Source organism: Haliaeetus albicilla, chromosome 11 (assembly GCF_947461875.1).
Source record: "Haliaeetus albicilla chromosome 11, bHalAlb1.1, whole genome shotgun sequence".
In the NCBI taxonomy this organism is placed as follows: domain Eukaryota; kingdom Metazoa; phylum Chordata; class Aves; order Accipitriformes; family Accipitridae; genus Haliaeetus; species Haliaeetus albicilla.
Genome location: NC_091493.1, coordinates 29884027 through 29908908, shown reverse-complemented (window position 1 = coordinate 29908908; position 24882 = coordinate 29884027). Strand labels below are relative to the sequence as shown.

The following is a 24882-nucleotide window of genomic DNA, read 5'->3' as shown; positions in this document are numbered from 1 at the left end:
GATGGCCTTGATTTAAGACAGCATTACGCTGAGCACAAATTCCCCCTCACTTAAAATGCTGAGCTTGCCTGGCCCCCCAGTCTGCCCTGGGCTCAGCAGGATATTGTCACGGCTCAGAGGGGATCTTTAAGGGACATTTTGTGGCATGTCTTAAATGATGTGCCAAGCTGAGCTTAACGCCCCTGGTGAACGAAATGCTGCACTGGTCGTATGACGAAAGCATGCAATTAAATGAGCTATTCCCCAGCAGGAAGTCAGGAAGATGTCAGAGAAGACCGAAGCCAGGAGAGAGCTGCAATGGGAGAGGCCTGCCCAGCAAGGAGGTCCCCAGGGTATGTAGAAGATTGTGAACCCTTCAGGGCCAAAGGGTGACTCTCCTGAAGGATCTGAAAGGCTTTTGAACTTGTGAGGAAAGAGCAGTGGAAGCTGAAATCTGTGAGGAACTGAAAGGACTTTGATATTTTAAGAAAATAAATTGCCCTAAAAGGGAGTGGTGTTGCAAAAATACTGCACAGTCACTCAATACAAAATAAAGTAAGCTAGACAACTGCAAAAGCTGGGGAAAAACATAAATCAAACCATCTTTCATCTCGATCCTGATGGTTTGAAAATAACATAGATAACATAGTCAGAAAAAAGATGGAAGTGTGGGTGGGTTTGCTTGTTTTTGAGGAGAAAAATCTGCCTGCATACTAAGGCAGACCTCTGAATAGATGAGTTGCTAAGCTGGACTGTTATCTCCCCACTTTCCTGGGCAACACCAGCTGGCGTGGGAGGCAGGGGGGTGTGTGCATATACAAGGCAGGAAGGAAGAAAGGCACAGGAGAGAAGTACATTTTTAACCTCAGCATAAAAAATGCCTGATTTTGCAATCCGGTTGGCTAGACCTGAACCAATGCTCTCATGTAATGGCAGCGCCAAGCCAGAATCGCCCCAAACACCCTGCAGAGCCATGATGGATTGGTAAGCGCTCTCTACATCCAACATGAAATTAAAGCAATGCATGGTGAGATTCTGCCAGCAAATTGCTCAACTTAAAACCAAACAAGCTCCAAATAACTGTTTCATATGTAAAAACAGCAAGTGCACATTTAATGGGTCTTGACAAGCCACATGAAACTTTCACTTGTAAATTCAAAACATAAACCGGGCATTTAAATTCCAGTAACTGGGCATTTTTATGTTTACATATTTCAGCTGTTCAACTCATCACTTCATACACAAATTTGACTACTCCAACTTTTTCTTACATCAGTCAAAGTAATGAAATATATCTCATATAACAGTACATCTTATTTATAAGAATGCATCCTCTCCCATTTCCACTCTGAACTGTAGCTTTTCTTCAAATACAGTGATACAAAGTGGATGTAAGGTACTCCTCGATGCAGTTTAAGCAGTGATCATAATTTCCTGTCAGGTTACACACACAGTCCTGTTAGCTAAGGCCTGTAGTTAGCTTTCCTGCTGGTTAGATAATTGTTTCACATGATCTCACTTCAGTGGAACCAGTGTGGCATTGCTGCCTGCCTGCAGAAACACCCAACACCTTCCCTGGCCACTCCAGAAGGGCTGCAAGGAGTTTCTCCCTTCTATATGTTCACGCAGCTCCTCAATGCTGAACTGACTGTTCAGTCTTCACACACCATAACTGCGCAACCATTGCCTTTTTTTTTAAAAAAGTGTTTTTGAAGCTTCTGGTTGCCATGGTGAGGGCACCAGAGAAATGCCAGAAGGACTTGTACACCATAACTGAAATAAGGGTTTTGATGATACAGCCAACAAGTGTTCACTCTTTGAAAGAGATAGTTACTCTGCGAAACAAGCAATATATTATTGTTTAGCATATAAAGAGACAAAATTGTTTCTAGTTTCAGAGTAAAGCTGGAAAATCTAAAAAAAAAAAAAACCAAAAAAACCAAAAAACCCCCTACAACCCCACCTTTCCAAATTTTGGATGTACTTTAGGTCAAGTATCTCAGACACCATGTAAAGCAATAAAATTAATCCACTGCATAGATGTAGTACCTTTCCTTTAAAAATAACGACACAGTACGTGAACCTTTTCAATGTGCAGACATTACTGAAATAAACTTAAATGGCTTTATCTTAAAGATTGGCCAGCAGTACCTCTGGATACTATCAGGCTGCTCAGATCCAGCTGATCTTACTTTGTTTCCACCTTTCTAACAAACACAGAACAACAAAGACACTAGTCCTATCAGATTCTCCAGGCTGTCAGATGCTCACAGGTTACATGCAGCATTAAGCAAACATGTCTGAGAATTCACTGATAACGTCAGGACATTCTTCATGGGCAGCAGTCATAAAACTCCTATAATTTGTTTAAGGCTTATTACGAACAGACTCTAAGACATTAGCAAACATGGGAGGTAATGGGAATAGCTTTCCAGTAGCTTTTAAATTATTTAATTTGGGAAAAGGAAATTGCACATCAGAGAGGAGTAGTCAGATTGCACATCAATATGTGCATTAAACAGCACATCAGAGAGATGCAGCAGTTTGATGTCTGAAGATGTCTGGTCAGGGCTGTAGCCCTTACGATAACATGCACTGCACAAAATATACCATGGTTCCTGAAATATATTCTCTAATTTATTTTCTTGCTAAGGGATTTAGATTTTCCTACTTGAAAGAAAGAAAAAAAGCTTGTTAATAAAACAGATTAAATCAGTACCTAAGCCTCCTAGTATATGACAGTGATTAACCCTTTCGTTTTACACCATAATCCTTGGCTCAGAGAAAGCGCATGTTCAAACAAGCTCATCGCCAAGTCCATACATGCTTGTGTAAGAAAGGTATTATCCTTGCTACTTACACCTCATATTTACTAATACTTGCCAGAAGATGAGTCAATGACTATTTCTCTGATCTAAATGCACATATCTAAGACTGGGTGAAGACCAGCAAGCAAGCTCTTCTTTAAAATGTGTCTGATAACCTCTCTTCCTCTTCTTCCAAACACCTTCAAACCATTTCTTCCTTGTTGACTGGAATAAGCCAGAGAAGCAACAAAGTTCTGTGCAAACTTCTAATGCAATGTAATTCTGCAGCTATAGAACAAAAACATTGCGCACAATACTTGTTAGTTCAATCCTGAATCTGTGTTACACAGACTAGTAACAGGAAAAATGCTTTCTGGCTCTTTTGCGACAAATATTATATTCAGGAGGAGACAAGGTAATTGTTTTCAGTCCTGACTCTCAGGAACACTATGGCACATCGCACCTGAAACCTGGAAGAAATAATGCCGTTTCTATCCCCAAATCAGTCATAAAGTTTGATGGACATTCAGTCACAGATACTGTATTAAAAATGCTTTTATTTCCTCACATGAGAAATCATAGCAGGGTTCCTCTAAATTTTCTGTATCAAGAAAAGAAACAATAAAAGGAAATACTTGAGGGGAACTAGTAGCTCAGACATCTCCTCTTCTTGCCTGATCACACACTCAGCTCCCCTGTTCCTGCTTCTCCCTGGCAGATGCCAAAAGCCAAGCAGGCAGCAGGCCCCTGGCTTATTTGGACAACTGTTCCCTTGCACAACAAAAACTTCCAACTTACTGGCAGTTCCAAACAGTCAGTTTCCAAAAAGTGCTGGGCTCAGCTTCTCTTGTGGCAGGACACTAAAAGCAGCCCAGCGGCTCTTTGTCCCCTAACCTTCTGTTAAAACAGTCACCTAGACTCAGGGGTTGCTCCTCTTCATCCCCCTTCCTAAAATCTGCATGCTGATGCTGCATCTATTAAAAAAAACCACAGAGGCTGTGGCAATGGTATATTTATTGCCTTTGGCAGACTTGGCAAAAGGTCCCCCGAAATGTTAAGGAAACAGTTATGCTCATCAGATTCAATACTGCCATCGAAAGGACCAAAAAATAACACACATACTAACCTAAACAAGATCTAACTTATTTTTATCTGTTAGGCTAAAGATCTAGTCCTTCCTGTGAGTCCTGGCTACTCATAATGTGAATATTTTAACAGGAAGGAGCAGACTGAGATCACATTTTACAATGGCATGTTTAACATAAAATTATCATGATTAAAGCATTATGCAATACCTCCTTAGAGTATTTTCTTTATAAAAGAGCTTGGCTACAAAACCAAGCTTGCACAAATTGACTTGAAAGTAATAAATTCCTTAGTCAACAGGTTCACATTATACTCAGAGCAACATGCAGATCCAAGAGACACTCCACAACACTTCAGCAAACAATCCTGTTATTCATGGATGACTATAATAGGGTGATTACTAACAGCTGTTTGCAATCTCATTACATATGGAAAAGCTTAAAAAAAAAAATTACAGAAGAAGCACCCCAACTTACAGAGGAACCAAAGAGAGAAGAATCTGTAAAGCTTCTTAACCCCTTCCCAGTCCTGTTATCCTCATTACTCGTGTTACACCCCAACACCCCCAAAGACTTGCCCTAGCAGCCCTTAGTCACTCCCTATGGCTTCAAAATACTCAAGGCAACAGTATTACTTTCCAATGCATTCATCAGGTTAAACCCAAAGCATACACGTATTAAAATATAAATTAAAACTAATATTAAAGTGGTTCAACAGATTTAATAGTTTTATATGTAGCCTACACAAGTACTGAACTTACACAACCAGTAGATGAGTGCTAATATGGCCAAGTATAGGTATGATCACCCCCAGGGACATGAGAAGAACACATAGTCTAGCTTTTAAACAAACTTAACCCAATTATAAATGTTAATTAAAGCATTCCTGATGCAAATGATAGGTTAATATTCAAACACAGAAAGCAGAACACCACGTAATGCCCTAATTTGTTCCTATTTGACCAGTGACTCCTTCACTCTCTTCCCTGCCCCTAAGTTTTAATTAAGTGCCCTGCAGCCAGCCAGATCTTTTTGTAATACTGCAATGAAGCAATGAAGAATATAAAAGCATCAGGAGAAAAAAACAACACAACAAAGGCTGCTTGTTCACAGACAAAACACTATGCAAACAAAATGCTGGATAATCTATTTGGTGACTCTTCTTAGAGGATGGTCCAGAGATATTCTAGCTAGCTGTGATGTTGATTTCTAAGTCTCAAAAAGTTAATCAGGAATCTCAGAAGATAAACACTCTCTTGTTCTCACTCCCCCTTAATCCCACTCACAGGGCTCTGCAGTATCTGTGTGACCCTCTTCCTTTGCTCCATCATATTGAAGTCCTGTCTCAGGTCAGGAGACATATTTCTCTCCCGAATATACTCTGGGTCATTCTCATTGATGCGATCAAAGTACCGCTCTTTGTGAGGCATCGTGGCCGGGGGAGGAGTAGTGATCACCACCTGACTGGCATCAGTACTCATGCTTCAACCCTGCAGATGGTAGGCTTCACCTGAAACAAATAAAAAAAGAGGGAAGAATGATTAACCATCCAAAGGAGGGCATTGAAACTAACTTCCAAGTCTGGACACAAATAATGTTCTTTTTCATCTCTGCAGAACAACATCTAAAATGAAAGGAGAACAAGTGAATAATTATCATTATTAGAAAACCACGGAAAAATTCTAGAAAAATGTTTAAAAACCATTAATGAGTTCTCTGATATCACTTAACAGTCTTTATTCAAGTTCAAATAAAAAAAAAAAATCAACAGCATACAATTAAAAGTTATGACATTTGAAATGACCATAATATATTTTACAACAAACTTTCCTGTATCATTTTATATTGCACGCATCACCCCCTCAAGGTTTTTATATAGCTCTCCTTCCTGACATGTTCAAGGAAACACACCCAGGATATGGGGCCTCTGTTTAAAATCTGCTCAGAGCTCATCTCCCAACTCGAATGAAGACATTCCTCACATACAGCATTTCCAAAGCATCTCGTAACCTCAGCTTAAAGACAAGACACTGGGCCACTGAAAGGCTGCTAGGGGATCTTTGCAGAGTACCAGCTGGTGCCTTTTTTCAGGAGACACTCAAGACACCGAGGGAATTGCACAAAATATATGTTGTATGTTGGGTTGCACAGGACTGAGGCTGCATCCGTGGCAAATAGCTAAGTTTTAGATTTTCTCCTCTTGTGTGCAATTCTATGCAAAGATTCTCACTGAAGCTTGTTACAGTAGGAAAAACCAACAACAAAACCCCCCTTTCATATCTTGGTAGAAAGCTATGCTTAAAATGTCATTAAAAAAAACCCTGATAAGCATTCGTAAACACAAACAGAACTGGATCAAAAGCAAAAAAGCAGACACCTGAATTTTCATACAAAGAATCAGGCTCAGAAGCACACTTAGGAACACCATTCCTCAAATGGGTACTGAAGAAGGACGTTTTTCTCAGGTTTGAGGAACAAAGAGAAGCAAGATTTGTAGGAAGAGATAGAGTATTATGAAAATACATTTTAACATGCAAATATCTGCATTCAATAATATATTTAATATAAAAATATTTGCATGCAAATGTATTTAGTACATAAATAATTCACATCTTCAGAGGAAAAAAAGCCAAACATGAAGGAATGAGAGTTGTTGAGCAGTATTAAACAGTGTGGTTTGACATTACGGTATCAGTGGTTTAAAGTGTCCTTGCTCCATGGCACAGTTCACCCATTCCTCGTTTGGGTCAGTACAACTACTGTTTGGGGTATTCTGCGAATAGCAAACTGACATGGAGCATCTGAGCCCCTCCAACTACCACCTCGCGTATCTTCCAGACGAAACAACTAGAAGCCCTGTTAAAACCAGTTACAGCAGCCCAAGCCCTCCTTCTGCCTGCAACAAGCCCTTTCGGTCCTTATGCTGCACCCTCGGCTCCTCAGCCATGTCATGAACCAGGCTGGCAGGAGGATGCAAATTGGTTTTCAGCCAGTTTCCCACACTGACACCCAAACGGCTTTGCTGGCACGCTGCAAGGGAGAGCGCAAGGATGAAATCCTGGGGCACCGCAGCACTGTACCAAATATGAAACCCCAGACAGAAAACAAGACAGATATCAGCTACAGAACAGGGATAGCATTAGCAGGTAAGGTGTAAGAAAACCATGTCTATGATTTTCTCATGTATTACAGATCACAATAAAATTTGGGATTGAGATGAAATACAACTAACACACTTCTGAAAAAACAATCACTACAGGTTGTAATTGTTTTTATTCTTATGCCCCCCCCCCCTTTTTTTTGAGGGAGAAAACACAATCTGGGATGCAACATTATCCAGCTGCACACACAGAGCTTCTAGGAGGTACCTGGCATGCTGAATGAATGTACCATGTACTGGGATGTATAATTCGCATCCTGGAGACAAGCTCCATGGACTCTGATGACTTCGTTTCGGAGGCTGTGGAAGCGTACTGGTGAGTTTTGCATTTGCTGCTTGGGTGCAGTACAAGTTCGTTCAGCATTTGCTGACTGACCACCAGTAAGCCCTCTACATGTCATCAATTTGGGGATGCTGGGGAGAAGATAAGGGGCTTGCTTCAAGGAAGTGAGGGTTTGGGAAAAATCTAGTAGAAGTATAAAAGGGGCTAAAGTTTTTCTAAAGAATGAACTATTGCCTTTTCTAGCTGGAAGCACTGAAGCAGAAGGATAAACCTCTTGGGACAGCATTTGGGGATAGGACCACAGCTCAGCTTCCCTCTGTTCAAGTTAGAATAGATACCCTTATAAATGTTACCGTATTAACATTAAGGTCTTCCCCCCCCCCGCCCCAAATGGCAGGGTTTAAGAAGCAAAAGAAAAAAGCATCATGAGAAGACACAAGATGATGGGCACACTCTCCAAATGCCACAACTTAGGAAGAGCTTGAGACCAGACCTCTCAACCTACACTGTTCTCCATCTGTGTTGGGGTAAATACCTCCATCTGAGTCAGAACAGACACCTTCCAGCACCTGCTGGTAACTGAAAGCAATCTAGAAATGCAGATGGCAAGAACCTTGCCTGAATTGGTGACTCCTGCTCTTCAGTTACGTCTTCCCAGGAGTTGCCTTATCCAACTGTTTTTCCTAAAATGCTCCTGAATCCCGTTAACCCCAAGTGGCAAACTGTTGCTTAACTGCTGATCCACTTGGCTGGCTGCACCAACTACACGCATGTCTGAACTTCAAAAAACTTTTATAGCTATTATTGTAGGTTTACAGAGCATAATTAGTTCAAGTCCGTTACTTTACAATTCATTCTTACAGTGACAGAAAAGCTCATTCATCTGTAAAAAGACACAAATGTGGCTGGCAATACCTAAAATCCACAAAAGAAATTTTTCTAATTGCTTTGGGACTTAATTTTTTCCCCTTTCCTTTCAGACTGGTTTGTTACCTCTAGCCATTAAGATTACAACATTAAAGTCCTTGGACTACAAAAACTCCTCCATTAGTGAACATAATATGGGTATTGGGTCCAGTTGTTCTTATTAGGTCCAGTTCAATGCCTACTATGTTGTGCCCAGGCTGACTCGCATATAACCCCTACTATTTGACTGGAAAATTTTCAAACAAATCAGCCATTCTTTTATTATTCATTTGCATCTTGCATTGATTTTTTATTTTTTTTTTTAAAGAGGATATTTGTTAAAAATGTGCTCAGCTTTTGGGGATCTAAAAATCTGTACCTCCTTCTCAGCACAGGACTGCCAATGACATAGAAGTAAGTACTTACAGAAAATCCAGATCTCAAAATCTATGAATTGTGATAGAGGATTCTCCCCCCCCTCCACATTTTTTGGGAAGATTCTTCTGAATAGAGAAAAAAAAAAAAGAAAAAAAATAATCAGCTTTCCTGCAAGGCTACTTCTGGCTTCCACCCCTTCCAGCAATGTTCATAAATTACAGAAAATGAGCTACTATCTTCCTGAGCAGTACTAGCTGATGTTTCTTATGCATGCTATATAGCATAAGAATAAGTGGTTCCAGAAACTGAGGCACAGGTGGAAATGAGAGACCATACGCCCCTATAGCAACAAGACACTGTATCTAGACTGGTCAGAAAGGACAAAGATACACAGAGAAATCAAACCTAAACTGGGATCTGATTTTGATCTAGTGAGAGCCATCACTCTTACTCAGCTGAGACACATTTTAGCCCAACATGCATATGCGGTCATGTCAAAAGAGATTCAAAGTATACAGAAGAGCAGTTTTCCCACCTATGGTTCAGCTACTCCAATGGGGGGCAAAAGAAACTAAGAAGAGCAAGTCAGCCTGTGTAAGTTTTTGTTACACAGAATCCCCATCTCTGCTGAAAATACTTTTAGGGACCTGTAAAACAAAGAGGCTTAAAAGCTCTTACTAGAGGGTAACTTGTTAATCTAACTCTTGCTTCCTCCTGTCTAGTTATGCCCTCCTGGTTCATGCTGAACTGAACTCTGATACTGCTACAAAAGAAAACAGGTCATGTCCTCCTGTGCTTTGATGCCTTATATAGCTCATGGGTTTGGCCTCCATGTTCTGCTCTGTATTTTATACCTGTAACTGGGCTACAGAGAGAAAGTAGAATGTTCCACCTCTGTCAGGAGGCTATACATTTCTCTGCTTAGAAGTAAGTTTTATTTAACAAAAGCTTCCAATTTATTCCAGGAACTTGGAACTGTTGATTTTAGGCTGCAACATTAAGTCCTGAGCATCCCCACCTGACACTTTGTAAAGTCCAAGTAACATGCTGTGCTGCTTTTGTTGGAATAACTGTTTTCAATGTCAAATCAGAAAAGCAGCTCAAAAATAATAACGAGGTCAGAGAAACAAGGAGTACTGAAGAAAAAAAGAAAAAAGCAAGAGACCAGACGCAAGGAAAATTCATCTTGCCAAAGAACACCCCAGAAAGCACTGACTTGATATATTTATATATTTCATAATGTACAGAATATATGTAAAAATAAATACCTCCATTAGACAGACCAACAGAAGAGCAATCAAATCATTAAATCACCTAGCAACGAATCATTAACCTACTTTTTATGCTAATTTTTTTATGGCTGGTTTCAGACATCCTCATTTTCTCTATGCAGTACAATCCTTCTGTTTGAGAGTTTCCAGCACTGCAAACCAGCAGTGTGCACACCGTATCATTAACTGGTATGGCTGATTTCAGGTCTGAGCACTCAAGCTAGACTATACAGCATCTGAGCATTTCTTTTTTAAGGAGCACATTGTGTTACTCTGTTCTTGCTATTTCTTGCCTGCTTGTTTTTAAGGAACAGTCTGCTCTTTCTTCCCCCCTCCAGTATCTTGTCTGCCAGGAGACTTGTTGGAAGCAAACTGGGTGTCTCTTGATCTCAGTTCCAGCCTCCCTATGAAACAGGCAAGTTCCAGTCTGAATCAAAGACTTGGCTTTAGCCAACACTGTCAGCTACATAAGTAAGCTGGCAGAAAGAAGCACGCTTAAGGAATATGAGGGAATGGTTAAGAGGGACAGGAAAATACATAGGAGAATATGGACCGAGAAGAGGGTCATCATTGCGATCTTCTGGCATTAGAAAGTCAACTGTTCATCCTCCCTCCTATAAATTTTAGCAATGACATATAATTGAGTAATTGCATCTGTTCTAGGGCAAAAAAAATATTTGGATAAACACCTCAAAATTAATTTTTTTTTTTTTTTTTAATTCTCCTGATCAGGATATCAAATACCATAAATATCTGACAATGCATCGACAGATTTTTCTTTTTCTTTTAATGTTGCAGCAGGTTCGGGTTTCATTTATCAGTCTTACCTTACACACTGGTAAGATGACTAAGTTGTATGTTCAGACATTAGCATTTTGTAAATGCAGTTTGTGGAACCAAAAATACTTCTGCTACACTAGATAGGTAGCATTTGTTCAAAATTATATTAACTGATTTTACTAATATACAGTGATTCTGTACGCTAGCACTCAAGTCAAACTATCAAACTACACCCTTAAATTGACACAAGGTAGTATTTGCATTAAAAAATAAATTAGTCATAACTTCTCCCAACCCTCCCAGCCATTCAATCCTTCTCCCTGTATCGCCTCTTCAGATTCATATCAGCAAATGTTTGTAAGGTCAGATGGTGGAATGGGTAGGAGAAACTACTCTTTGGTCGGGTTTAAGGTTTTGGGTTTTTTTTGTTTTGTTTGGTGGTTTTTGGTGTTTGGTGGGTGTTGTTTTTTAACTTTGTTTTTTTTTAAATTGATTTATTTTCAGCTGCATCAGTTCCCCCAGCCAGTTAACTGCATAGCTACACAAATGTTTGCTCTGAAACAAAGACAGTGATGATACGGGGGTGTCTAATACAGCTTCTTCCAGTAGCAATGCAGCCATAAACAATTTGTCAGCGCAAACTGGTTACAAATCAAATATTCTAATCCAGTGCTGCGTATTTATTTAAATCCTTCTGTTTTTAAACAGAGTATGCTAATAAAATAATCATCATCTCCTTTCAGATGCCACATTAAAGAGACTATGTCACAGCAGTATACATTTTTCCTAAGAAATAAGAACTTGAGTGTATTTGAACCTTGTTTTTGTGTTTCTGTGTTAAATCTATAGCATTATTTTTGCCCAATTATATAGTGCAATATTAAAGTCAACTTAAATATTCAAGCTGTGCAACTCACACTTTACTCAGTGTAAACTGGACCTGAGCCAACTACTCTTTACTATCAAAAAGTGAGATAACATAGTGGGTTGCTGACAGCCACCCAGAATATGAGGGCTATACCTTTACCTTTAATTGAAGATGTGACATTTTATCTCTGTTAAGGAAGGCTCCTTATAATGCACCCATCCTGTAGCAGGTGCAGTCTGCACCTCCACATTTGCAGGCCAGACTGCCAACATTTTGCAGCACAAGCAATGGGGGAAAAAAACCCACAAAACCCAAGCCTAGAATGATGGTTTGATGTATCCAATATGCTCCACCACATGGCCATAAATGCTATTTGCATGTGTTAAGTCTCATAAATGAACTTGTATGCTTAACCCTGTAGAACCAAACTACTTTAATCATTCACATTTTGTTATTCCTTCACTGCTGCGTGACAGTTTTTAATGATGGAGAGAATCCTTGATGAATGAGTTATCCAGTTACCTTTTTCTGGGTGACAGTATGGTAAAAGACAAAACCAGTCTCAAAACAACAGCCTCTGCAGTTCAGATCCAAGGTCCGTCTTGCCCAGTATCAAACCTCCTGTGCTGAGGAAAGCCTGTACGTAACTGGGCTCTTTCCATCGCTGTATTGTGTGACCCCTGAGGCATCATCAGCATAGGGGCTTCCTTGCTTCACTCCATAAAATGATGTTTTCTTGTTTTACTAGTATTGTTTTACTTTGTTAAGGTTGTGCAGACAGTAAGAACATTTTGAGATTATACTGTTCTTCACACAAAACATTAAAGTCAGAACAAACCCTGTCACACAAGCAAACTGTTTACAGAGAACTAACAGAGGAGGAATTCAGAGTTTGTTGGTGAAATGATGCATATAGGTATTCCTGCATCGCACCAGGAAGGGGGCAGCTGCACTATGAGAAACATGAGAAAGCACTGAAATGTCAGAGTGGTAAAGGGCAATTCATGTGACATGTTGATTATTCACTATAAATCCTCTTCTACTGCTGGACACAGTTTGCCACAGCAGTTAACAGTAACAGTATGATACGAGCAAATAAAAACAATTAATTTGTAACTTTAAAAAGAGACACAATAGATTCTGTCACTAAAACCTTGCTTTAAGAGAAGAGGTCAGTCACCAACAGATATCACGATGGTTTGTTTTTTCCCTTTCCCTAAACTTGTTCCTTTAAAAGAAAGTTTTCTCTTCAGTAGTTATATTTCCCCCTTTTATTTATTTGTTATTTTTAATAACTACCTGTTTCACTGCAATTTACCAGGAACAGTTTTAAAGCCAAGTTATATTTAGCTCATAGGTAAGTTTTATTTACATATATAAGTGTATGCACATACTTTGAAACAACATTAAGCTGCACTTTGGAGAGCTGATAGTTGTCATTTCTGCTTGGGTACACAGGGTGACTGGTCCTACGAAATGGTGTGGAGTCTGTGGACAGGGACTATTTCTAAGGCAATTTAAAAAAAAGCACCTCCTTAAATTGAGTAAAAACACCAGAAGAGCTAATAAATTAAATTATTTGTTAAACTGTAAATAGTTTCTGTACTCACTAGACTTGAAAAGCGTGTCAGTCCCACCTCACAGCCACTTTTCCTCCGTTTTTCTTTCATCTTCTATGTTATACTTAAGTTCACAAAAAAGCACAATAAAAATGAGTTCCATGATGAGAATGTAAGTTTCTCTTGGTTTAAGCTGTTTTTCTATAGCAGCATTAAATTAAAATCTCATGCACAACATATGAGATCACTCAAAAAATATCTGAACACCGAGCTTAATTAACCTGCTTCTACACAAAGGCAAGACTGCTGTCTTGGAAGAGTGTCCTCACTGTAGCAGAAAGCTAAGGAGACGTACAGAAGCTGCCAGGGAAAAGGAAATCTCTCCCTATGGTACATGCAAAATACTGCTCTCACACAAAGCACTAAAAACCAACAGAAATTAAGTTACTTCCCCCCCTTTAACATTTTTCTGCTCGTTTCCACTTTCCTCCAGGGAAAAAATTCACCTGCCGCCCACAGAAAACCTCCTCCCACTTCCACTGCTCCAGAGGATTTGGTAAGGACCACAGCAGCATGAATTACTGCAGATTTTCAAGCTGCAAGCTTTCTGAAGCTGTATTCTCTTACAGTGTTTAGGACTTCTACAAAGAAGAAGGATCTGAATGCAGCAGACCTGTGGCACAGGAGCCAGCCAGCACAGCAATGGCAGCAGTGCCACTGCTTTGGTGCAGCATTTGCTCATGACCACACTCAGCCAGCTCACAGGCAGCAGGAGTGCTCAACTTGCAAGACTTCAAGTCTCCTCTGGAAGTGCTTTCTTTTGGCAAATCCAAATGAAAATAAAAGCACTAGCTCTTTCCCAATGCTACCTTGAAGCTTAGACATAGAGAATAAACTATGCATCCAAATTTAATCACTTTGAGAAGCATATTAAGAACATACCTATTACAGTCATCTCTAAACAGTAGTGCTAGCTGATGAAAGCATATGAATGCCTGCGTAACTCCAGCCGTGCCAGCAGGCCACGGGACCACAGGGGGGTCCAGACACTCCTGCATGTCTCCCAGCAGCGCAGCCCATTTCAGAGAGTTGGCTCATGGGTCACCACGGCCCTGATGGGCTCTCCCAGACTGGCAGTGCATTTCAGTTCCTGCTGACCCTATTTTGTTACCCCCCTTTTACAGATGACAGCATTTACCCACCCATGTCAAACCCATTTGGATGCCTGGAACAAATGTAAAAAATATTGTTAGCAAATATTTACATATTTCAAAGAATCCATCAGTGGTCTCAGCACTTACTGGGAATTAATGTCCTGTATTTATCCATTCCCGACACTAACTGATACCCTGCAGAGTTAGTATCAATAAGGGACGCAAGTAAACTATACTTGCAGAGCAAAATTGCGTTTGACCTTACGTAAGTCAGGGAACCCCTCAAAATAATGTCAGGGAGATTTAACCCCAAATGCGTATTTCAGTTTTATTATAAAACCAGAAATGAAGACGAAAGACATAAATATCCGTTTTCAATAGGAATAACTACTTTTTGCTTTTGATTTTAAGGATTCTGATGAAATGCAAATGCTGGCAGCACCAAAGCAGCTCCAACTTTTGGTTCTCATGAACCTGTTCACAGTCATGCTACAAAGGGACAGAGTAGATTACGGGGGAGGTGGGGGGAAGCACAGTATTTTGAATTCACGTGGTTTCAGAGGTATCTGGGAGCTTGGTAATGAAAAAGTAGGGTAGTGTTTTCCAAAATATTTCAACTTTAAGACAATAAAAAGCACACCCCCCCCCCTTTTTTTTGTTGGTTTTTTTTTTTTTTAAGACTTATCTCTGCTTAGCTACATAATCACTTGTGGCTAAGTTATCTAAAAATATTTCATGAGTCAGTAGACAACAGAGAGCTAAATTAAAAGATTACGTTCTGTTAGTACTTATCCGTATTAAGCTGTGAAAGTACGCAAACACATAACCCCCACACATAGACAAGCAATGGCTGAAAAATCTCCCTAAATCCTTTGAAAAAGATGAAACCTAGGTTCCTCCACAGTATCAACTAAGAACTTATCTGTGAGAAAAAAAACATGTAACTGGAAAAGCTGATTGCAGCCAAAACCTTTCGCACTTTGCAATGCTCTTCCTCTCCCTCTTTTGCAATGTGAAGCCTCCAACTTCCTCTGGTGACTTTTTTCTTGGGCTGCCTCTGAGCTGCACAGATGCAAGGGGAAACAATTTCACTCTTTACGCAGATCTACACAGAGTTATGGAGTAGAAGAACCAAGTTTGTTATGTAAATAATTTTTTAAAAAATCCCATTTACACCAACCTGAAAAGCACCATTTGGAGTAACGAGGGCTACTCCTGGCAATCTGCAAGAGCCCTCCTCGGTCACTGGTACAACGTGTGACATTGGATAGCAGGGAAAAGTCTTACTGATCCCATGGCACATCAAAAGCCTTCTTGATTTATGGCAGTTTGATTATCCTGAGAAATGTCATGGCCAAAGCAGCTGCCTCCTGGGTTTTGCTGGAGGGTCAGAGACTGTGGTGGTGGGTAACCCTGATGATCGACACGAGGCAACTGCTGGATTTTACAAATGTTTACACGAACAACCGATCTCGTGCATGGCAGCACACAGCCAAACTTTTTTATACTCCAAACCCCTGGAGTTCCTCCTCTTCACATCAAATCCTAACCTTTACCACCACTGACAGCTCAGTCTACACCCCATTTAAGACCACCACCACGCAGTGACCATACACAATTGCAGCTCAACACCCTCCGTAACTCATAAGCGAGGAACGGGAAACCCAGCCAACAGCTAACCTCAGTGGGGACATTCATAACTGGAGACTTGAAGAAAAGGTGAAACTGCACCAGGCCTTCGATCATAAAGTTCTCAGGACAAATTGTATCTTTATTTCTATTATGTACCACACCCTGCACGATTACCCCCAGTTCATCGTGGGATCTCTGAATCACTCTACTATAAACTTTAAATAAGGAACAATAACACAAGTCACATTAATACACCAATATCAGCTTGACCATGTCAAAATAAATTGGGTAGCTTCTCAAAAAAGGAATTTTAACATTTTACTGACCTATACATACATTCTCATGTTAAACAGAAAGCTACAGCATTTCAAAAAAGCTGATTTATGATACCTATAGTAAAAAAATAAGAAAGTTTTAGATAAAACAACACAATTGTATATACTGATTTCACATATGAAGAACAGGCATAGTGGGAATATTATTGTTGTCTTAAGGTTTTTAACTGTAGTTTAAAAATAGTAATTTTAGGCATCAGTGAAAGTGTGAGACAAATTATGCCAGCCAAGCCCAGGCCTGCCTGACTGTACAGCAAGCACATTGCCACTGATTGGCCATGAGAAACATGGAAAAAAACCCAGGCGTCTGGAGAAAAAAGCTACACATTTACTCTAGTAAATACTCAAAAAAAGCAAGCTACAAATTGAGGCATAGAGGGAAGGCTCTGTTGGTAGGGCTTTAACAGCTGCTATCAGCCATGGGATGGCATAGGGGACAAAAACCTGTAAATCGCTATTCCCAAATTATGCTGACACTGTCTTTTCTTACCTCATTAAGTCTCCAAAGAATCTTGCTTTTTTTCTCCATTACCGGAACTAGTTTTGCCTTAACATATGGGACAATTTTTCCCCTCCTTGTCCATTTGCAAACATAAGTGTTGATGTATGTTAAAACATAACGTGAAAAAAGTTAACAAATATGCAGAATTTGATTGAGGTTATGGTTGCATGCTTAATACATACTAAATTATCATCTTTAGAGGACTTAAGCACATCTTATGCTAGTTCTTCATGTTTTCCTGGCTGGCTTAAGGCGATCCTGCCCCTCCCAACTCAAGTGTTTCAGCTCCCCACCTCTCAAAATGCCATCCCCTAGGTGTGCCAGCACATCTCTCTATGAATCTAGGGTCTAAACTGGATACACAAAGAGATCAGGGTTAAAAATATCCGGGGGAGGAGGGCAAGGGAAAGTATGGAGCAGAGAAGGGCCACATGGATGTTGAGGGGGCAGCCAGGCCCTTCTTGAAAGTTCAAAAGGCAGCTACTTAATTAGCTGTGTCCAAAGCATGTTGCTTTAATTATCCTTCCCAGGAATCCCTAGAATTTATGGTGGTGCAGCAACACTTTTTCTGTGTTTACCCACACTGCTAATACTGTCTTCAGCTTGCTTCAAAATAATTAAAAAACCCCAACCAACTACCTAACTAGCGAATACAAAAAGTTTCATTTGCAGTCAAAGTTTAACCTATATAAATATGTACACTAATCTCAATTGACTTGGCCTGCATTTGACCTGCTTCTTGTCTGCCACTTTTTGCTCATGGTACTAAAAAAGCAAATTGAATTTAGAGAGCCAAAGGTCTTCTACACCTTCAGGAATGGAAAATTACTGAATTTCAAGCAAGCCAGTCTGAAGTCAGAGGGTCATTTTGGACTTAACCACAGCACTGAACAGAGAAGCAGATATGCCCAGAGCAGTAGCCAGCATGACCCTGAACAAGTGCTGAAGACTTACTAACAAAAGCTTGGTAGGACACACAGTGAGGGGTATAATGAGTCAGCATTAAGCACAGTAGAAAGAGTAGCTTTTTAAAAGTCAAAAGCAGGCTATATAAATATTTCATAATTAGGTTACTATTATTTTCCAGTGCAAGCAAGCAATTATCTACTTTTATCCCATAATTCTCTTTCTCCATCATCACTCATAAGCACTGAAAGTCTGGATAAAATAAAAGACACTCCACAACAAACTACTCCAGTATCACAGAGCATCGATGCATCCTGGCACGCTACACAAAATCCTGGGGACTTTGGAACATCTGCAGTGGTTGTTTCTAGAATGCAAAACCAGCCTGACATTGAACACTTCTCCTCAAGATTTAAACTGTCCTCTCTTTTGTCCTAAGCAGTTGCATGAAGCATGAATATTTTCATGCCCAAAGAGGAGCCAGACCAATGTACCAGGGACTGAATTTCCTAGCAGCCAAGGTGGCACAAACAAACACCATCCACCACAGGCCACTTCAGAAGACACTTACTTTCTACTAAAGCAGTCATGCAAGTGAAGAAAAGCTTCTTCATGGTTGCTCTTAGAGGAGAAACAAACTAGGCACTTGCATGAGTCGCAGCACCAGCGACTCAGGAGACCAAATGCAAAGACCTTGGTTATAATTTTGAAGGCACAATTTGATCAGTCACACATGCAGCATGAAAGACTCTCCCTCAAGTCCTTCCCCAAACAATTCTTCCAGTTTTGACTTCTACTGGTTTTTTGTTTGTAATTTCAAGAATATTCTGAAGCCAACAAATATATTAGATGGATCTGTGTCTTAGATAAAACTATTTCAACATCATGTATTATGACAAAAATTCATAAAATAACATAAAAGTTGTTTTACTTGAATTTCCAAAGCTCATTTGTAAACCTGGCCTGAAAACGGTATTTGCCTGTTTGCAATTAAACCTGCTTATACTTTATACTGAATGCAAATATCAGACATGTTACTTGTGCTGGAGTTCAGAGTCTGAGCACAGAGAGATGTGGGGGCAAATTTTTCTGTCAATTATATCATTATGAATCAAAAGCAACCAGTTTAAAAATCAATTAACAATTGCTGTAAAAATAACATTGTGTTCCGAGCTTTAATAATGCTTATTTGTGAATATTTGAATAACTCATGGAAATCATCCTAGGTAAACACAGTATTTCAGTTTATAACATAAGAAAATTACTGATGATACAAAAAAAAATATCTCAGGCTATACAGATTACATCTGGTTGAGGAGTGCAAGTAAATCACTTTTATTTTGTGTGTCTTTCAGTTATCTTGTTCGCTTATGTGTTGGGTGTTCGGTTTTTTAAATATCTGTAAAAACCTAACACTGTTCAAGGAATTAAAGATCTCTGTATTAATGTAAGAACATGCCAAAAAATACCACAAAACTTGATTAAGTGCTGAATAATAGGTGATTAGACGCCTGCCAAAGACTCATTCATGACAGCTTCCACAGACGTGCTGGAATGCTGTGGAGGACGACACTGATCCAGGGCAGCCAGAGTACTGCATTAGCCCCAGTGGGGACGTGGATGAACTGCATCTTTTTTGGAACTCATTTCCTAATCCAAAAAGGAAAAAAGGAATCTGCAGGTCTCAGGAATCTGATCTCAAAGGTTTCTGGAGGAATAGCAGTGGATGCTGCTTTTAGAGTTGGGCAGTATTTAGATTTATCCCCCCCCCCCCCCCCCCCCTTAAGATGCATTGTTCTTACTTGCTAATTTATTGCATTATTTTGGGCAGGGAGATAGCTAGATTTCAATTTTTTAAATCTTAATTATTGTGTGACACTTCCAGTATTGGAACAAGCATCTAAGATGCCATTTGTGGGTTGCTTTTTTGTTTTGCTTTGTTCTTTTTAATCCTCTGGCAAATTGCTATGGGATTTTGATTTCTGCCTGCCTCATCAGTACTACGTTCTCTCTCTGTGATAAGTTATCAAAACTGATCAGAGTTCGTACTGCAAAGCAGTCAGGAAGAAGTGATGAAAAGCATGCAAAGGTTTGTGCTATATGAACAGACTTTTTCCTGAGACTTCTGGCTTCAAATTTGGAAAGCTGGAATTCATAATGAAAAACACTCCTACCTGGTGCACAACCCCTGTCCCTCACAGAGTACAATTATACAATTACGCTATATGAAACTTGAAGATAGGTTTTCATTATGTCTATCCTGTGCTTATTTTCATGTTATATTCAAAGTGTTTGTAATCAGGTTATATTGGACCAGAAGACTAGTGGTTTCTAGAAGACTAAAATGGATGGAGCTATTCCAACTGATTTTTTTTTTTAAGTTATTTTTAACTGTCACATTAATGAAGCACTGGATACAAAGCTTTTAATAATTATACATCTGATATCTAAATAACAAAACATGAGAAAGAGAGAAAGGTAAATAAACAAATCCATCCCTTCCTGGCCCCTCCTGGCATGGCGTAGCAGTTTATGGGCATGCCTAGCTGCCCAAAAGTAAGTCAACAGTTATCCTGAGCTAACGGTGCATTTCACCTATTCAAACTGTATTAGAAACTATTGCCCACAACATAAGTACTCCAAGTCAGCTGTTTCATCCTTGCATGGGACATACACAAAAAGTAATTACTAAGTGCTGCTTCATGTATTGTGACAGCACAACTGTGAATGCTTTCAAAACTACGTTGTCTGGAAATGCAATTAATGTCTCTAGGTTACTTTTCTATGTTAGATGGGAACATCTTATACACCAAAGAGGTTTTTGTACTTTTTGCAGCAAAGTATAAAATACTTTAAAATTGAGAATTTAAATTGTCTCTTGGTTCTGCAAACTTGATTACAATTTCAATTAATTATGTATGCTTATACTGGACTTTTTTTTTTTTAGTTATTGCCCTATGATCAGATGGAATGAGCAACTTTTACATCTGTTCAACCTCAGCATCAAAATCCTACATCCTTATCTTCTAAGCAGATATCAACTTCTGTAATGTGCAAAAATTATTTTTTTATCTTTGTACCAAGTTTGGCTTAAAGTAACTATGAGGTCCAAAAGTTAAATGGCGGGAGTGAATATGTGCACAGTGTGATCAGGTAAGATCTTATTTTCATAGAGCAGCACGTGAACAACAAGCAACTACCTGCATCTCTCACTAACATGCAGCATGAGCCCAGACACAAGCACAGAACTGAGTTCAGTCATTTAAAAAACCCTCCCATGATAATTAAGCTGAACCTATGAACAAGCACAATTTTGCAAATGTGGACAGTCAAATGGGTACTCGGATAATCATATAGAAGAGCTGATACTTCTCTTTCTTTTAATAATAAGTAGCGTCTGTGCCCATGGTGGTAGTACTTCCTGAAGCATGAACAAACAAAGCACTAGATATGTTTGGAAATTTAAATCTGTAGTATAAATTTAAAGACAGCACCAAGTGTCAAAGAGTACTAAAGGCTAGCCCGTCTTAAAACAGGTATCTATAAATAGCATAGGTAGGTTCATACTTCTGAGAGGAGACAAGCATTCAAAATTCCCCCAAGTGCCAGTGAATGATGACCTGAAAGAGTTAGTTCTACCTGAGCGATAAAAGTACTCGAGAATTGGGACCTGTACTAGTAGGGGTAGAATAGCTTGAAATTTTTTCCTTCATGCCCTGTTCTTCCATTTCCAATTGCATCATTATCACTAATAAAGAGATAAATCAATTCGAACCGTGACATTCAAGTGATTCTATGTAAAAAAAAAATAAAAATGAAAACCACATTTTCATTGTTATTCTTGCAGCTCATCTGACCTTCTCAGCACAACCATGACAAATGCTCAGTCAAAAAAAAAAAAAGCCCAAACCAAAACAAAAATCTGAACGAACTGTTAGATAGGCTCAGAGTATCAATTAAGAAATGTAGCTGCTCTGAAACATTTAAAGAGAATACAAAAAGGGCCTCTACAATAGTATAACCTTTGCCTCTGCCTGCTAGCATCACAGTTTACACGGTTTCCATGGAAACCCTCTGCAAACATATGAATGTTCTTGTTGCATTAGATGTTGAACAGAAAATCCTTTGTGGCAACTCTGGAGGGCCATGGCCAGTGCCAACCTCCCAGCAGAATAATGCCCTTCACTATGCCTTGCCCAGCAGGCTCATGACACACTCGCTCACATGGCACAGCTGCCGCCATCGCTTGTTTTTCCTTGATTGTTAAAAAAAGAGAGGTGCACATCCTAACTTTTAAGTATTTCTTCCCACATGGAGAACCCGTTTTGGCCCCCATCAAACTGATGGCAAAGTCTCTGGTACTGCACCCTCTGATGCAAGCCAGGAGCTGCAGAGTGAGGGCACTGACTCGGAAGCTTCCAGCAGGCTTCCAGTCAGGACACTGGGGAATACATTTACATAATGAGTAGACAACTACCCAGAAAGGGAACGCCACACTTCTTCATGATTACATATTTTGAGAAAAACACGTATATTTTGAGAGAAATACACATAAAATTCTCAGCATGTGACAGGTACACCAGTCCGGAATAGAAAACTAGTTTCACCACCTTGTTGTTTCCCATCATGGAAAGATCAACTGATCTACAAACAACTCACATACTGGATGGGTTCCTCCCCCAGCCATGGAGGCAGGAAAACTCTATCCAAGACAGTCTGAAGTGTCATCAGGAGGGCTCATTTCTTTTTTTGTTGTTAAGGGGCATGTGTGCAAGTGAAAGCTGAGGGCCTAAGAAACTTGTTTCTGTTTTACAAAGGAGGAGCTACTGACAAACATCTTAATATTGTGTCCCACCTGACGTTCCTCAAAATGCATGTCCACTCTGCAGTTCTACATATTTTACCGGCATTGAAATACGAGTGCTTCTAATAAAGGTGCACCTTTAAGACTAATGGCACACATAGCTGGAGCATATCTTGCTTGTAGATTAAAGCATTCCCCTATATCCTCATTCCTCTGAAACAACAAATTCCTAGTACAGCAAGTTTGACTCTAATTTCTGAGATATCAATGGTATAATTATCTAATTGCTTACAGATGTGCACAGTCTCAGGAAGGACGACGGCTCCAAAGGCTGCATTCAAGATAAAATCAGGTCTGTGGACTCTGCGTGGGAAGTGAAAGCCTGTCTGTCCCGTTCCATGTAGAATTGGGGATGCAGGCACCTTTTTGCTTGCAACTGGACACTTCACCTGCGATTCAGCCATTTCCAGCCACTCTCACAGTCACAGTGACAAAAATCAATGATGTAATAGTTTTGTCTTAAAAGCTGAAGAATTAAGGAAGACAGATTTTGTACCAGGAAGGAAAAACCAACCAAATGCTTCTACTTTGCCAACACTGTTTCTATGTTTATTTCTTTCCCTTTCACAGGGGGCAGCCCCAAGGGGAAGCCTTCCATGCTCCCTGATGACCACACTCATGACCAGCCCAGGCCCACACACCGGCCCACAAGTTAGCTCTGAGGGCAGCCAACCTCTCCTCTTAGCCTCTCCTGCACAACAGAAGCAATGAGGGGGTCAGTTGCAGCCCGTGTTGTTCTAATGCTCTAATAGCCTATTGTTTCCTTGCAGTTGCCGCTGTGAGATAAAACAAGAAAGCCGGGGTTTCCTGAGGGGAAGCGAATTCCCACTGTGCGTTGCAGGACGTTGGCCAAGGGCTTGGCTTCACAGGGGGCCAGCCCACGCCACGACTCGGTGGGGAGATGGCGGGTTTGTTTTTGTTAGTGGGCAGTCTGCAGGAACATCTGCTCAGCAGAACAGTGGTGTGGCTCTTGCCCATCACTGCCTGCAGGCCCTTCCCCAGGGATCTGTGCAAAACCACGTTTACTCCCTCTGCACGTGGCTATCACTATAAAGATGCTATGCTGACAGTCACACGGCTAAAACTTTGCTCCTACCTGATCAGCATTTATGATCCGCTCCCTGCATTAAACTGTAGAAGGACTGAAAAATAACAATGGTTGCTACTGAGCTGCAGTAAGTTTGTATGGAGAAGGGAGGCACGGCATGGGCTCAGGGCAGAGCGGCCCGACCGCAGGGCTGGAGCACCCCCAGCGTCACAGCTTCACATCCACCAGGTTACAGGTAATAATGTTTAAGTATTAGGATGGGAGAAAGGACACAACAGACAGAAATTAATCCAACGATAAGGAAATGATAAGATCAAGAAGTCGCTCGTTTTATATTTTCACCACATCCTCTTGTCCAATAAAGTAGTACACTGAACATCATTAACGTCCTGCTAATGAGACATCCAACTGCCCAGAACACAGCAATAATGAACATGAGCTCTGTTTCCACCAAATCTACCAGAAAGATTTGTAAGGGTCTGCTTTCCCACTGACATGAACACATGACTCCCATTAGCCTTAATGAAGGAAGAGTACATCTAGTGGGAGAGAAATTTCCCAAGGTTGCGTAACTGAACTGTGGCATGCTGAAGACACAGTATAGACTGCTAAGAGAAGTTAGCCATCCCAAAACTACAGTGACAGGCCAAATTATTTCATAATTTTCCCATTAATTCATTCAGCTTTTGTCGTAGTTAGGATTTCCTCGCTTTAGGCCAGCAAAAATACTCAGAACTTTTCTTATGCCAAAATTATGGAAAAGCTAATCAGATAGTAGGATGCTTAGCTCCTATTTTTAGGCTGAAAAAATACAACTTCAGATACGCACTTTCTTTATCTTAACGCATTGTCCCCGCATACTATTCTTGACTCCACAAGTATATAAATTCTTACTTTTGTAACAATGCAAATTTGTTGACAGGATGATAGGTTAAAGTTTATCTTTCAGGCTTCTTCCCCTTGCACCAGTCAGAAAAATCTAGTTATGTCAATTTATGTCCCTTTCAGTGCTCAACGAGGCGAAGAAACAGAGTGGAGGGCCAGAATGTGGAAACAACTGCAAAAAAACTAATGCCAGAACTCAGTATCTGACTCTTAGGCTAAGCTCTGTGTACCGTCACAAAACTTTGGGATTAATACTGTGTATCTCAAAACTGTGTTTATGAAAAACCTTAATTCCAGATGTTGAAAGCATGATTAAGTAAAAGTTAGAAGCTTTTCCTTCATCTTTTCTCCTCAGTTCAAGTTTTATGTATTTTAAAATACTTGGGTGCTTTACCTTTTTGGGGGTTTTGGTTGGTTGGTGTTTGGTTTGGGTTTTTTTTTTGACACTAGAAAATTGAATTTCATAGGCAATTTAAAAAT

At 40.0% G+C, this 24882-nt stretch overlaps 1 protein-coding gene across 8 annotated transcripts in view; it reads right to left on the bottom strand.

Moving 5' to 3' along the window:
* ADD3 (adducin 3) overlaps positions 1-24882 on the bottom strand; it is a 102323-nt gene that overhangs the window by 22849 nt on the left and 54592 nt on the right. For 7 of the 8 annotated variants that reach the window (XM_069796938.1, XM_069796941.1, XM_069796939.1 and 4 more), the window contains one exon: positions 5158-5381. In XM_069796938.1, coding sequence (XP_069653039.1) covers positions 5158-5352 — 195 coding nt within the window. In that variant the 5' untranslated portion in view covers positions 5353-5381. Of the gene's footprint in view, positions 1-5157; positions 5382-9935; positions 10230-24882 lie in introns of those variants that run through there. The other variant, XM_009919239.2, reaches the window with a different exon arrangement.